Source organism: Oncorhynchus mykiss, chromosome 23 (assembly GCF_013265735.2).
Source record: "Oncorhynchus mykiss isolate Arlee chromosome 23, USDA_OmykA_1.1, whole genome shotgun sequence".
In the NCBI taxonomy this organism is placed as follows: Eukaryota; Metazoa; Chordata; class Actinopteri; order Salmoniformes; family Salmonidae; genus Oncorhynchus; species Oncorhynchus mykiss.
The window spans coordinates 27,108,349-27,124,293 of NC_048587.1; the positions used below are offsets into that span (position 1 = coordinate 27,108,349).

At 38.1% G+C, this 15,945-nt stretch overlaps 1 protein-coding gene across 1 annotated transcript in view; it reads left to right on the top strand.

Moving 5' to 3' along the window:
* LOC110502511 (glutamate receptor ionotropic, delta-1) overlaps window positions 1–15,945 on the top strand; it is a 450,947-nt gene that overhangs the window by 412,790 nt on the left and 22,212 nt on the right. Inside the window, exon 13 of the mRNA XM_036960054.1 lies at window positions 1,258–1,453. Coding sequence (XP_036815949.1) covers window positions 1,258–1,453 — 196 coding nt within the window. The remainder of the gene's footprint in view (window positions 1–1,257; window positions 1,454–15,945) is intronic.

The window sequence follows — 15,945 nt, forward strand, 5'->3', positions numbered from 1 at the left end:
TCAATGAATTTGAGAATGATTAGTTGCTGCATTCAAAGTCACCCACGCTACACCACTAGATAGCACGATATCACAGCAGAGCTATAAGAACTGAACTAATGGAAATGGGGCCATGACATTTGTTATGGAAACTTTATGTATGTCCTTAGAAGCTGTGCGAATATAAAGTTACTGCAACCTTAGATGGCTGCACCAGACTAGTTGTTGGCAGTATAGATGTCATTGGCACCATAGGCTACCAGAGCAATAACTATTTGTTTTCTACTTGCACATCCTCATCTGCACATCTATCACTCCATTGTTAATTGCTAAATTGTAATTACTTCGCCACTATGGCCTATTTATTGCCTTACCTCCTTACTTCATTTGCACACACTGTATACAGATTTTTCTATTGTGTTTTTGACTGTATGTTTGTTTATCCCATGTGTAACACTGTTGTTGTTTTTTTGTCGCACTGCTTTGCTTTATCTTGGCCAGGTCACAGTTGTAAATGAGAACTTGTTCTCGACTGACCTAAATAAAGGTGAAATAAAAATAAAAAATAAAATCAATTGATCAAGTGGACTTTGTCTCATCCAAATTAATGTTACATTTAAATTATGCATACAATCAATGTGAAACATTGTGAAAGTAACGCTGAAAATATTAACAAACCATTAGTCGAATTGACCCCAGAATTGGTATATAAACTCAATAATTAAGTAATGACTTTAACAATGACATCTTCACTTGCGTCATCCTTGTAGTATTGAGAGGTAAACATGGTAATGCTTCCACTGATTGCACGGATCGGAAGAGCAAACGGTCCTTTCTGTCATCCTTTTTTGTTGCCTGCAGCCATATTCTGTTCTTATTTTCCTATGATAAGCCATCAACATTTGGCACTTAACACCTCTGCATTGTTTTGTTCATTAGTTGCTTTCCTGTAAGTTAGAGGATTTGAGAAGATACTTAGGCACAACTTCAAGTGCTAAGGCCAGATTTGACTGTGGTTGAATTGCAATTATCTACTATTATTTATGTAGTGGTACTCCAAGTTAAAATGAATATAAAACATTTGAATACCTGAATTAACACATTAGATTAGTGTTGCTTCTTGTATGCATTTGTGAAGGGAACTAGTAGTAGGAATCCAGTGTACTGCTTGAAAATAAAATATTGACAAATGCATCATTCCGGTCGCATAGGGCGACCTCCAAAAGCACATGACTACTTATCCTCCATGTGACCCATGTCCTTTGTTTGCCTCGACAGGACATTCCAGGACTTGTCCAAACAGATGGACCTAGCCTACGGAACAGTGAGAGACTCAGCCGTGTATGAGTACTTCAGAGCCAAAGGCACCAACGCTCTGGAGCAGGACAGCACCTTCGCTGAGCTCTGGAGAACCATCAACAAGAATAACGGACACGAACACTCAGTCTCCAGCCCATCTGAAGGCATCCGCAAGGTGAGCTCAGGGACAGCAGGGTCTAAACTAATTGATTTCAGAAAACTGTAGCCACTTAGGAAAGTTTTTCTAAATGAGTGAGAATAAATGAGGATGTTTAATTCTGAATCAATACAGCTATACAAGGTAAAGTACCTTTCAACACACGCACAAAAACAGATCTATGCTGGGCATACTATGAGGTCCGTAGAGAGACACTTACTTGGCTCTACTCATAAGGAGGTGTGGGAGTAAATGGAATTGTTAATCTATTATTGAATAGTGTATTTTTTATTTATTTTTTCCTGATTAGAAGTTAATGGTTACGCTGAAGTGAATATCTCACAGCCTAAGACACACACACAACAGCCTGAGAAATGTTCCAGTAATTAAACAAATTAGTTATAACAGAGTCTAGTCACACACACTTGTCATTGACTCTCAGGAATCTTTGAACCTCTAATTGCAATTAGTTGAGGCAATATCTGTGGTGTTCTGCAGATACTTGGTGTAATGGTAAATTGCTTTGTGTTTCTGTACTTAAAATGAAAGAATGTTGGATGAACAACAATCTTAGTTACAATGTCTTCAGAAAGTGTTCATCCCCTTTGACTTATTCAACAAGTTGTGTTACAGCCTGAAATCAAAGTGGAATAAATATACAGTGCCTTGCGAAAGGCTTCAAACATAAAGGTATAAAACTGTATTTTTTTGTGAAGAATCAACAACAAGTGGGACACAATTATGAAGTGGAACGACATTTATTGGATATTTCAAACTTTTTTAACAAATCAAAAACTGAAAAATTGGGCGTGCAAAATTATTCAGCCCCCTTAAGTTAATACTTTGTAGCGCCACCTTTTGCTGCGATTACAGCTGTAAGTCGCTTGGGGTATGTCTCTATCAGTTTTGCACATCGAGAGACTGAAATCTTTTCCCATTCCTCCTTGCAAAACAGCTCGAGCTCAGTGAGGTTGAATGGAGAGCATTTGTGAACAGCAGTTTTCAGTTCTTTCCACAGATTCTCGATTGGATTCAGGTCTGGACTTTGACTTGGCCATTCTAACACCTGGATATGTTTATTTTTGAACCATTCCATTGTAGATTTTGCCTTATGTTTTGGATCATTGTCTTGTTGGAAGACAAATCTCCGTCCCAGTCTCAGGTCTTTTGCAGACTCCATCAGGTTTTCTTCCAGAATGGTCCTGTATTTCGCTCCATCCATCTTCCCATCAATTTTAACCATCTTCCCTGTCCCTGCTGAAGAAAAGCAGGCCCAAACCATGATGCTGCCACCACCATGTTTGACAGTGGGGATAGTGTGTTCAGGGTGATGAGCTGTGTTGCTTTTACGCCAAACATAACGTTTTGCATTGTTGCCAAAAAGTTCAATTTTGGTTTCATCTGACCAGAGCACCTTCTTCCACATGTTTGGTGTGTCTCCCAGGTGGCTTGTGGCAAACTTTAACTGACACTTTTTATGGATATCTTTAAGAAATGGCTTTCTTCTTGCCACTCTTCCATAAAGGCCAGATTTGTGCAATATACGACTGATTGTTGTCCTATGGACAGAGTCTCCCACCTCAGCTGTAGATCTCTGCAGTTCATCCAGAGTGATCATGGGCCTCTTGGCTGCATCTCTGATCAGTCTTCTCCTTGTATGAGCTGAAAGTTTAGAGGGACGGCCAGGTCTTGTTAGATTTGCAGTGGTCTGATACTCCTTCCATTTCAATATTATCACTTGCACAGTGCTCCTTGGGATGTTTAAAGCTTGGGAAATCTTTTTGTATCCAAATCCGGCTTTAAACTTCTTCACAACAGTATCTCGGACCTGCCTGGTGTGTTCCTTGTTCTTCACGATGCTCTCTGCGCTTTTAACTGACCTCTGAGACTATCACAGTGCAGGTGCATTTATACGGAGACTTGATTACACACAGGTGGATTGTGTTTATCATCATTAGTCATTTAGGTCAACATTGGATCATTCAGAGATCCTCACTGAACTTCTGGGGAGAGTTTGCTGCACTGAAAGTAAAGGGGCTGAATAATTTTGCACGCCCAATTTTTCAGTTTTTGATTTGTTAAAAAAGTTTGAAATATCCAATAAATGTCGTTCCACTTCATGATTGTGTCCCACTTGTTGTTGATTCTTCACAAAAAAATACAGTTTTATATCTTTATATTTGAAGCCTGAAATGTGGCAAAAGGTCGCAAAGTTCAAGGGGGCCGAATACTTTCGCAAGGCACTGTACTTTCTCAGCCATCTACAAAAAATAATCCATCATTAAAAATGTTAAAACATGTTTTTAGAAATGTTTCCACATTTATTGAACATGGAGTACAGAAATATGAGTATTCACACCCCTGAGTCAATACAATTGAAGTCGGAAGTTTACATACACTTAGATTGGGGTCATTAAAACTCGTTTTTCAACCACTCCACAAATTTCTTGTTATCAAACTATAGTTTTGGCCAGTCAGTTAGGACATCTACTTTGTTCATGACACAAGTAATTTTTCCAACAATTGTTTACAGACAGATTATTTCACTGTGTCACAATTCCAGTGGGTCAGAAGTTTATACACTAAGTTGACTGTGCCTTTAAACAGCTTGGAAAATTCCCAAAAATTATGTCATGGCTTTGGAAGCTTCTGATAGGCTAACTGACATAATTTGAGTCAATTGGAGGTGTAGCTGGGAGGTATTTTAAGGCCTACCTTTAAACTCAGTGTCTCTTTGCTTGACATCATGGGAACATCTAAAGAAATCAGAAAAAAATGTAGACCTCCACAAGTCTGGTTCATCCTTGGGAGCAATTTCCAAATTCCTGAAGGTACCACTTTCATCTGTACAAACAATACTACGCAAGTATAAACATCATGGGACCACGCAGCCGGCATACCGCTCAGGAAGGAGACACGTCCTGTCTCCTAGAGCTGAAAGTACTTTGGTGCGAAAAGTGAAAATCAATCCCAGATCAACAGCAAATGACCTTGTGAAGATGCTGGAGAAAACAGGTACAAATGTATCTATATCCACAGTAAAACGAGACCGGTATTGACACAACCTGAAAGGCCGCTCAGCAAGGAAGAAGCCACTGCTCCAAAACCGACATAAAAAAGCAAGACTACGGTTTGCAACTGCACATAGGGACAAAGATCGTACTTTTTGGAGAAAAGTCCTCGGATTAAACAAAAATAGAACTGTTTGGCCATAATGACCATTGTTATGTTTGGAGGAAAAAGGCGGAGGTTTGCAAGCCGAAGAACATCATCCCAACCGTGAAGCACGGGGGTGGCAGCATCATGTTGTGGGGGTGCTTTGCTGCAGGTGTGGCTGGTGCACTTCACAAAATAGATGGCATCATGAGGTAGGACAATCATGTGGATATATTGAAGCAACATATCAAGACATCAGTTATAGCTTTGGTCGCAAATGGGTCTTCCAAATGGACAATGACCCCAAGCATACTTCCAAAGTTGTGGCAAAAAAGCTTCAGGACAACAAAGTCATGGTATTGGAGTGGCCATCACAAAGCCCTGACCTCAACCCAACAGAACATTTGTGGGCAGAACTGAAAAAGTGTGTGAGAAAGTAGGCCTACAAACCTGACTCAGTTACACCAGCTCTGTCAGGAGGAATGGGACAAAATTCACACAACTTATTTTGGGAAGCTTGTGGAAAGCTACCCAAAACGTTTGACCCAAGTTAAACAATTTAAAGGCAATGCTACCAAATACTAATTGAGTTTATGTAAACTTCTGACCCACTGGGAATGTGATGAAAGAAATACAAGCTGCAAAAATAATTCTCTACTATTATTCTGACATTTCACATTCTTAAAATAAAAGTGGTGATCTTAACTGACCTAAAACGGGTAATTTTTACTAGGATTAAATGTCAGGAATTGTCAAACTGAGTTTAAATGTATTTGGCTAAGGTGTATGTAAACTTCCGACTTCAACTGTACATGTTAGAATCTCCTTTGGCAGCAATTACAGCTGTCATCCTGGGTAAGTATCTAAGAGCTTTGCACACCTGAATTGTACAATATTAGCTAATTCCTATTTTTTAAAATCTACAACCTCTGTCGGTTGTTGATCATTGCTAGACAGCTATTTTCAAGTCGATTTAGGTCAAAACTGTAACTAGGCCAATCAGGCACATTAAATGTAGTTTTGGTAAGCGACTTTAGTGTACATTTGGCCTTGTGCGTTAGGTTATTGTAATGCTGAAAAGTGAATTTCTCTCAGTGTCTGTCGGAAAGCAGACTGAACCAGATTTTCCTCTAGAATTTTGGCTGTGTTTTGCTCTATTACGTTTCTTTTTATCCTAAAAAACTCCCTAGTCCTGGTCAATGACAAGCATACCTATAACATGATGCAGCTATCACCATGCTTGAAATTATGAAGTGGTACTCAGTGATATGTTGGATTTTCCCCAAACATAACCATTCTTATTCAAGACAAAAAGGACATTTCTTTGCCATATTTTTTACATTTTTACTTTAGTTCCTTATTGCGAACAGGATATATGTCTTGGAATATGTTTTATTCTCTACAAGCTACTTTTCACTCTGTTATTTAGGTTAGTATTGTGGAGTAACTACATTGTTGTTGACCCAACCTCCGTTTTCGCCTATCACAGCCATTAAACTCTCTCTTTCAATGTCACCATTGGCCTCATGGTCAAATCCCTTAGCGGTTTCCTTCTTCTCCGGCAACTCAATTAGGACGGAGGCCTGTATCTTTGTAGTGACTGGGTGTATTGATACACCATCCAAAGTGTAATTAATAACTTCATCATGCTCAAAGGGATATTCAATGTCTGCTTTAAAAAAAAATACCCATCAAAATAACATAAGGTAGTGTCGTGGAAATTTCCTCTATTTACCAAATCATGGGAGCAAACCACACACACAAGTCAGAGTTAGTTATAAAAGTCCATCTTTAATTATATCAGCTCTATAGCATTTTGACTTTCAACAGTTCAGTATCTCTAATGAAAAGTTGAGAGTCCCCACACAATGGCAAAATGGGATCCTTTATAGCAAAGATCACACATAGTCAGACAGCATAGACATAATTCATCGTTCAGCTTTGTCTCCTTTTCCAAACCCCAGAACCATAAACCAATCCTCCATATCAACAGGCATATATCAAATTGTCATTTAGATACAACCCACTCTAAATACAAACTCACGGAGAGGAGAGTGAGGCTATAGGTTAAGATAAAAGGGAGCATGAGAATGATTCCAGACACTGCCACCCTCCTTTCCCCACTAGAAAAAGGTAGGGAGTAAAAGATATGTTTACACATGATGACACTTTTACCTCTCCCCTCTCTGTGGCCCATGCAACTTAGTTTTGACATAGAACAGATAACTGCAACCTCGCCACAGCATTATACAAAAATACCATTCTGATGAGAAATAACTGACACCCATTTGATGAATATAAAAACATCTTACATATGTTACCAACAAATTCTGAATCTTCCCTAACTTTCCCCTGTTAAGGGACTCAGTCCCTTCTGAAGAATCAGAATATTAATTACATACTCAATATTTTAAAATTCAAATCCCCTCAATGTCAAATACCTTAGCTTATATGTAAGCTTTCTCCCTTCTGAAACTAAGTTTACAACCTTTATTCTACAAGACAAACTTACACATGTTTATTAATTAACACAGAACAATCCATTTGAGGAAAATAAAAACATATTTATGCTCTGTAAGTTACATGAGAACCTGTGTCTAAACACAGGCCTCCTCACAACATATAGGACAGACATCCCTCTAAGTACTCATGCTCAGAAATATACTTAGGAATAGAGAATAGGTCATTGAAATCATTCATATTCCAAATCATAAGTAACAACCCAACTATTTATCAAACCAATATTTAGAATAGCATTCCTCAGTGATTCAAATTTGTCTTATCACTCAAAGTAAAAACCTCAATTTAACACACATCAATATTAGCAGATTTACATACAGTATAATTATCCTATAATTCTACTATTAACTTTTTTTATCATGATTTTAATACAGATCAGTATCTCAATGCATTCTTAATCTAAATTACTACAATTTACATGGTGTAGACCTCTTCAATCAACCTGATACCACAAAAGTATAAACAATTTTAATGGCACAGTTAGATTAACCCCCCCCCCCCCCTCTCAGGCACGGCATCTTCTGGCATCTTCGTTTTTCTTCAAATAGCTTTACAGTTCAAAGTGGACGGCCCATGATAATGTCCCAATTTCAATGTCTCATCTTTACCACTCATGTCTTGTCCATTCGTCAACTAATATACCAGCATCATAAGAAAGTGTTAGAACATATCTTTCTCCATGATCACTCCAAGTGGACTCATCACAGTATGACAGAACCATGAAAGAAAAGCAGTTGATAGCTTAGATCTGATACTGTACACCAATTTCTGGCTTGGTTCTTTTCTCTCGGTAGAAGTGGTTTGGAAAGCCTCCTTCAATGCCTTTGTCTCTCTTCTTCAGCCAGTTAGAGGGGGTTTTGAGGTACACACACCATTCGGTCCAAATTATCTCTTCCATGCATTAAGATACCGTCTGATGTCACTTTTCATGATAACCTCGAAAGAACAGATCAGAACAACAGTTTAGTTCAGTTCATTAACTACATGATAAATTATTACTTTTACCAATTATTCTTAACACACATATCTAAACATATTTCACAGAGAATATCAAAACGTTCTATTGAAACTATTCTTTCAAATTGGTTTATACTCCCCATCTCACTGTCAACTCCATCGTAGAGCCAAGGATCAAGAAATTAGATCTATATCTCTCGGGAATAGAACAAAACAAACACAACAATACAATACACTCAACAATACAATACACTCAACAATACAATGCACTCATTCACATATCACTTAAGTTGTATAACTTCTTGATTTAACCCCTATGGTCATAGGAAAATAGACTTAAAGCAGCATATCCTTAGTTAAAAGCAATGCCCTACTCCCTCTTCACACTGGTCCAAATTACAAATATGAATAAGAAACATATTTACCAATTACACAAATTATTTTGAAAGCAGTATTACAGATGACCATACATTTATTTTCCAAATGGCTTTCCAATGCGGGTGATCAAGCCACAACGGAAAGTCATCAGAAGGTCATAGGTTATGCAAAACCCTTCAAAGCAGTGTTTCACTATATAAAACAATTTGCAAACAATAATCAACTAGTTCCAAACATTTTCGTATTTCCATGTTCCCAGAACATTCCTTTATCAAAAGAATTTGCGTGTGTAATGAAAAGTCAGAAAATAAAAACTCATTAAAATCCCAATGTGGTGAGTGCCCCTTTCAATGTGGTAGTTTATGGCCCCAATTTCACTCACTCTCCCCAAGAGTATAGTCCCTGGAAACATTCCAGAGAGAGAGACAGTGAAATATCAATTTTCCCAGAGAAAACACAAAAACATTTATTATTCATTTACACTACATCGATTCAAAAACTCAAACGTGAAACTATAAATCAAACCTAATGATAATTCCACTGTACCTCAAATCATTAATCATACGTTTTAATCAAATCAAGGTGTATGTATGATACAATGTTTAATTAAGTTAAATCAACTCCTGAAAAAAACTCTTCATCAGCAACCTAATAATTTCTATCTGTTGATATAAATTTTGTAAAAACCAATCCTGATTTTTTTAAACAAATCTAAAATCCTTCAAAAGTCGGTGCTGTCTCATCATCGTAAAAATAAAAATAAACATTTTTTTTCCCCCACTGATATCCACAAAGGTCAATACTGTTCAGCACATCCATTAATGATCTTCCTTTAGTCTGTACAGGGTCTGAAGTTCCAATGTATGCAGATGATACAGTGATAAATTCATGCAAACAACAAACTACACAATAATTCACTACTATAGCACATCCATAATTAAAATATATGATACTCCCCCACTTAACATACTAGTTTACTAGTTTTTGGCCCAATCTTGCTTTTCAACATTCATACCCATTCAGTCTTCTGTCAACAGGTTGGCGTACTATTCAATCCAGCAATCACCTTTAATGACCTGACATTGTTCCACATAATGGAAACATACTATAACCTTAGAGTACATGAACTTTCCTGCTCAAATTAACTGGTGTTACTTAAACAATCAAACCAAAAATCAATAACCATCAGAATCTAACCTTGCGATGTTTTATGATTCAGACATCCAGTCTCCCAATTCTCATAGCCTAATACAGTAAATATAAAAGCCACAAATCTATGATGCCCACCTAGCGAATCAGCTGCTAGAAATACAGAAAAAAAATGTACCTGAACAACGGTCAAAACAATTAGAGTAAGGTTATTGTATATTCAAACTAATAACGCAAATTTACGTTATTCTACAACAATCTACCTGCCTCCAGCAACTTTCCCTGACAATTAGTAGCCAACATAACAACTAACTCTCTTCCATACTTTCAACTAAACTTTCCTATTTCTTTTTCCCCCAGTGGGCAAAAATATAACCCCTCTCATTTCAACGTTTTTCCTTACCTCTATCGTAAGATTAAAACCCCAACTTTATAACTTCCTCTTCTCTTTGCTCTTCACACTTATGAAATGTATCCTATTACTTTAAAAAATAACACACGCAGCGCCAAAATTATAACATGCGTCAGTCAATCTATAAGAATGAAACCACTTTCCATTGCCATTCTCTCCCCGCTATTATTCAGAATGTGTTTAACTTAGGTAACTGTCTTCTCTATTGATACAGTAATTTAAATACGACCCAACTCTCAATACATTATTCCAGCAGATAATTTAGTGAACAGACATCGTCTTGCATCAGAATTTGCTTCGTTATTATGTTAAATTGAATTAGTCTATCAATTTAACCTAATCAATCTATTGAAAACGTTCAATTTATCTCTTATACAAACACTAGCGACCATAGATTATTTACAATCAAAAACTCTGAATTCAGCCAGCGCCATGACTGGGAATGGAACTCGGGCCTCCTGCGTGGCAGGCGAGAATTCTACCACTGAACCACTAATGCTATTGTGAATAACTAAAACTTCAAAAAATCAAAACACGTCACTATCGGTAATTCCCAGAAGAATAATAGCCCAATTTTAATAGTACAAACGTTACTCCAGCTATGATTCTCATACTCCAGCTATGATTCTCAAATTCCAAATGAATATATTAGCAATCAAAGAATAAAATCGACACTAATGACTAGGAAACAGATATTGCGCCTTTTAATAAAAGTAGATTATGTTTACTTATGCAACGTATTTCAATTACTTTACTACATCACATTAATCACGCAATGATAATTAGTTTGATGGAAAGCCTTAGGCTTTGTACAACATTATAAATTACATCGAGCATCCCTCGAATTCTCTTTAACTTTATGGAAAACAGTTTATTCAATAAATCCTGCAACTTCTCTCATACTGGGAAGAAAAATTATAACATGTTCAGACCTTAAGGGCAGTTTAATTTGAAGTGTTTCACCCAGACGGAGATAATCCAATATGCGTTTTATAGTTACATCGTTAGGGTAAGATAACCAAAAGTGGACACACTCTAAATCAGTTTCTAGAGCTCAATTTCCCAGATTTTGTAGATTATTTTAATAGTGCTTAAAAACTTCATCTTTATCAAATTATCCATTTAAGATATCAACTCAAAACCTACGTACGTCTACGAATGGGTGGTTTAAATTGTATCTAATCATTCTCCGCATTACTTTATACACACATACCATGTATCATAATTTCAAATAATTCACAGAATTCATATAAAACTTAAAAAATCTTAGGTACTCACACAGAACTTTCAGGATCATCCACACAGGATTGTTCAGATTTTCACATAGAACTGGTCAGGCGTCCACACAGGACATCAAAAGGTTTTCCCACACAGAGTCAACCCTACCCCGCTCACACAGAACGGTCCGACAACTATTACATACTCACACAGAGTATCCCAGGGCATACCTGGCTAGCACATTTAAAATAATTGGAATTCACCACATCTGAGGGTCACTTAGACAAATCACACAGACGCACAGAATTACGTCCTTCTTCTAATAGGGCTTCACCAAGTGCCGTGTTTCACCTAGAACACACAGACCCCCTGGCCCCTCACCCCAAACAGACCGCACCAATCCCCACTGTGATCAATTCAGTGTCAGGAGGGCTCTTGGTCACTGGCAACCGGACCGTGCAGAGTATCTTTTGAGTCCACAAAACGCCAAGGTGCCTTCCTTACAAAGGAATTCACTCTCAGAGTATACGTAACAGGCATAATTAAAAAACTTGACTTCAAATCTGTGTGTGGTTCGCTCACCTTTTTCTTTAAAAAAAACTCAGTTCGAGATGTGGTATCCACTCGGCTCGCTTCCTCTTAGATCAAAGGTTGGTCCATCTGCTTCGTTTCCCGAAGTGTGGTTCTCCCTGAGATCCCAAGTTTTAGGGGATCCCTCGTGCACGATTTATTTACCTAGATCGTAGGAACGGTCACCGAGTGAAGATTCACATCCCCTCCTCGTCGCCAAATGTCGTGGAAATTTCCTCTATTTACCAAATCATGGGAGCAAACCACACACAAAGAAGTCAGAGTTAGTTATAAAAGTCCATCTTTCATTATATCAGCTCTATAGCATTTTGACTTTCAACAGTTCAGTATCTCTAATGAAAAGTTGAGAGTCCCCACACAATGGCAAAATGGGATCCTTTATAGCAAAGATCACACATAGTCAGACAGCATAGACATAATTCATCGTTCAGCTTTGTCTCCTTTCCCAAACCCCAGAACCATAAACCAATCCTCCATATCAACAGGCATATATCAAATTGTCATTTAGATACAACCCACTCTAAATACAAACTCACGGAGAGGAGAGTGAGGCTATAGGTTAAGATAAAAGGGAGCATGAGAATGATTCCAGACACTGCCACCCTCCTTTCCCCACTAGAAAAAGGTAGGGAGTAAAATATATGTTTACACATGATGACACTTTGACCTCTCCCCTCTCTGTGGCCCATGCAACTTAGTTTTGACATAGAACAGATAACTGCAACCTCGCCACAGGATTATACAAAAATACCATTCTGATGAGAAGTAACTTACACCCATTTGATGAATATAAAAACATCTTACATATGTTACCAACAAATTCTGAATCTTCCCTAACAGTAGATCAAAAGAAATAAGAACAAGAAAAATTAGGCATACTAAATACAGGGTCTGTCAGTTCCAGTACCATATTTACAATGTGCAGGGATACTGAAGTGATAGAGGTAGATATGTGACCCTGCTCAGATAATCTCTACCATCGTGTCGCTGAGTTGTCATGGTGCTGCTGCAAATGTACATTGTCCCAGGGGTGTTGGCGGTCATAGAGTAAGTAACCTAATTTATGTCCCTGTATCTCCCCTAAATATCTCTGTCAATCCTACAGCTATTGTCAGCAGTAATCATGAGCCTATGAACCTGAGTTATACTGTTAGCACTGAGAGGGTTTGCTCAAGTAGAAAATTCCACTGCGCAGTTCACCCTGTGGTAAAACATAAATATCACTGTCATGTCTACCTCTAAGTAAAGCAATAAAAACAATATCCCACATTAACATATCTAGCCTACTAAACAAGGTTCATGAAATCAATAACTTGCTACTAACAGATAACATTCATATACTGACTACCCAAAATAACTTCTGGACATCAGAACTGCGATTACTCATCACGTAATGGCAGAATCCTTTTTTTTTCTTTAACGAGTCAGACGAGCCCGACAGGAATGATATACTGCTCTCCCGGGAACAGACCCAGATCCCTGGAAGGAGGAGAAAAATGGGCCAAAGAGCGGGCTGCTTTCTGAGAATTTGTAGGCGATCGGGGAAAAAAAAACACTTCCTTCCATTCTGCTGGCGAACGTGCAATCTTTGGAAAATAAAATTGATGACCTACGCTGAAGATTAAACTACCAACGGGACATTCAAAACTGTAATGTCTTATGCTTCATGGAGTTGTGGCTCAATGACGACACTATCAACATACATCTGGCTGGTTACACACTGTACCGGCAGGATAGAACAGCGGCATCTGGTAAAACAAGGGGCAGCGGATTATGTTTTTTGTAAATAACACCGGGTGCACAATATTTAAGGAAGGCTCAAGCTAATGCTCGCCTGAGGTAGTGTGGTTCACAGCTTATCATGAGACACTCTATCTGAATTTTTCGTAGCTGTTCACATGCCACCACAGACTGAGGCTTGCATGAACACTGCATTGAATGAGCTGTGTTCCGCCATAACCAAACAAGAAAACGCTCACCCAGAGGCGGCGTTCCTAGTAGCTTAATGCAGGGGAACTTAAATCTGTTTTACCAAATGTCTATCAGCATGTTTATTGTGCAACGAGAGGGGAAAAAAAATTCCAGACCACCTTTACTCCACACACAGAGACGCATGCAAATCTCTCCCTCGCCCTCCATTTGGCAAATCTGACCATAATTCTATCCTTCTGATTCCTGCTTACAAATAAAAATTAAAGCAGGAAGCACCAGTGACTCAATCAATAAAAAAGTGATCAGATGAAGCAGATGCTAAGCTACAGGACTGTTTGCTAGCACAGACTAGAATATGGTCTGGGATTCCTCCGATGGCATTGAGGAGTACACAACATCAGTCACTGGCTTTATCTGGACTGTGATTACTCATCAGAGACGGGCAGAATCCTTTTTTTTCCCTTTAACGAGTTTGACGAGCCCGACGTGAATGATGTACTGTTCTCCCGGGAACAGACCCAGAACCCCGTGATGTGCGTGAAGGCGGAAAAAAAGGGGCCAAAGCTGTAGAACCTGAGGATTTGAGGGCCCATGCCATACCTTTTCAACCTCCTGAGGGGGAAGAGAAGCTGTCTTACCTTCTTCACGGCTGTGCATGTGTGTGGACCATTTTAGGTCTTTAGTAATTTGGACACCGAGGAACTTGAAGCTCTAGACCCACTCCATTTGTGGGGTACAGAGATGAAGTAGTCATTAAAAAATCCTGTTCAACACTTGAATACAGAGTGTGACTTGTTAAGCACATTTTTACCCTTGGACTTATTTAGGCTTGCCATAACAAAGGGGTTGAATACTTATTGAATCAAAACATTTCAGCTTTTAATTTAATGAATTTGTGAACATTTCTAAAAACAACTTCACTTTGACATTATGGAATATTGTGTGATGGCCAGTGACACAATCTCAATTGAATACATTTTAAATTCAGGCTGTAACACAACAAAATATTGAAAAAGTCAAGGGGTGTGAATACTTTAAGGCACTGTATACATTCAAAAACTATAACTATTGTTGATATGTTTTGACAAAAGGAGAGTAATTCAACCAAAGGTTTCAGAGAGATTTGAACTGAGATAATGTTCAGTGTGAATGCTAATTGAGAATATTCACAGTAGTACATAGGTACACTCACACGCAGACATAGTAGCCTGAGCTATTTTCCAGTTATTAAACCGGATACTTAGTGAAGGGGGTAATTGCTTGGGTGAGTTTGTACTTAAAATAAAATCATGTTGGATGAACAGTTGGATGTTAGTTATACTAAAAAAAAGAGTAAAGTCATAAAACCAAAAGTATCATAGTGATTTGAACTGAGATACTGTTTGAATGGTAAATGACAAGAAAATTATTATTTTCTGACTTCATGAAGTTTAGTTTGGGAGTTTTCGTTCAAGACCTTGTGTAAATAAATTGTGTGTACAGACAGGCTGTGAAGGGTTTTATTTGTGAAATAATGACCTTGGAATACCTGGGACTTGGGAAAATGCCAGGATAAACAGAGAAATATATCTATTCACTCCGAAAGGATTTTAGAGGTTCTGTTACTGTTCATTAGTCATGGTCAAGTGATCAACTGCTTTATACCCTGAGAAAACAGATGTGCCATGTTCACTCTTACTGAAAAGTACCTAGTTCATTTTAGCTAACGCCACAGTGAACAGCAATGACTGAGTGTCATGGACTTGAAAATAGACTGTGGTTAAGTTTGTGATAAAAGCTGGTGACCATTGGACACGTGTGTGTGTTTATGTGGGAGCACATCTGTACAGTTGAAGTCGGAAGTTTAGATACACTTAGGTTGGAGTCATTAAAAACTTGTTTTTCAACCACTCCACAAGTTTCTTGTTAACAAACTATAGTTTTGGCAAGTCGGTTTGGGCATCTACTTTGTGCATGACACAAATAATTTTTCCAACACTTGTTTACAGACAGATTATTTCACTAATAATTCACTGTATCACAATTCCGGTGGGTCAGAAAATGACTGTGCCTTTAAACAGCTTGGAAAATTCCCAGAAATGAGTTCATGGCTTTCGAAGCTTCTGATAGGCTAATTGACATAATTTGAGTCAATTGTAGGTGTACCTGTGGATGTATTTCAAGCCCTACCTTCAAACTCAGTGCCTCTTTGCTTGAC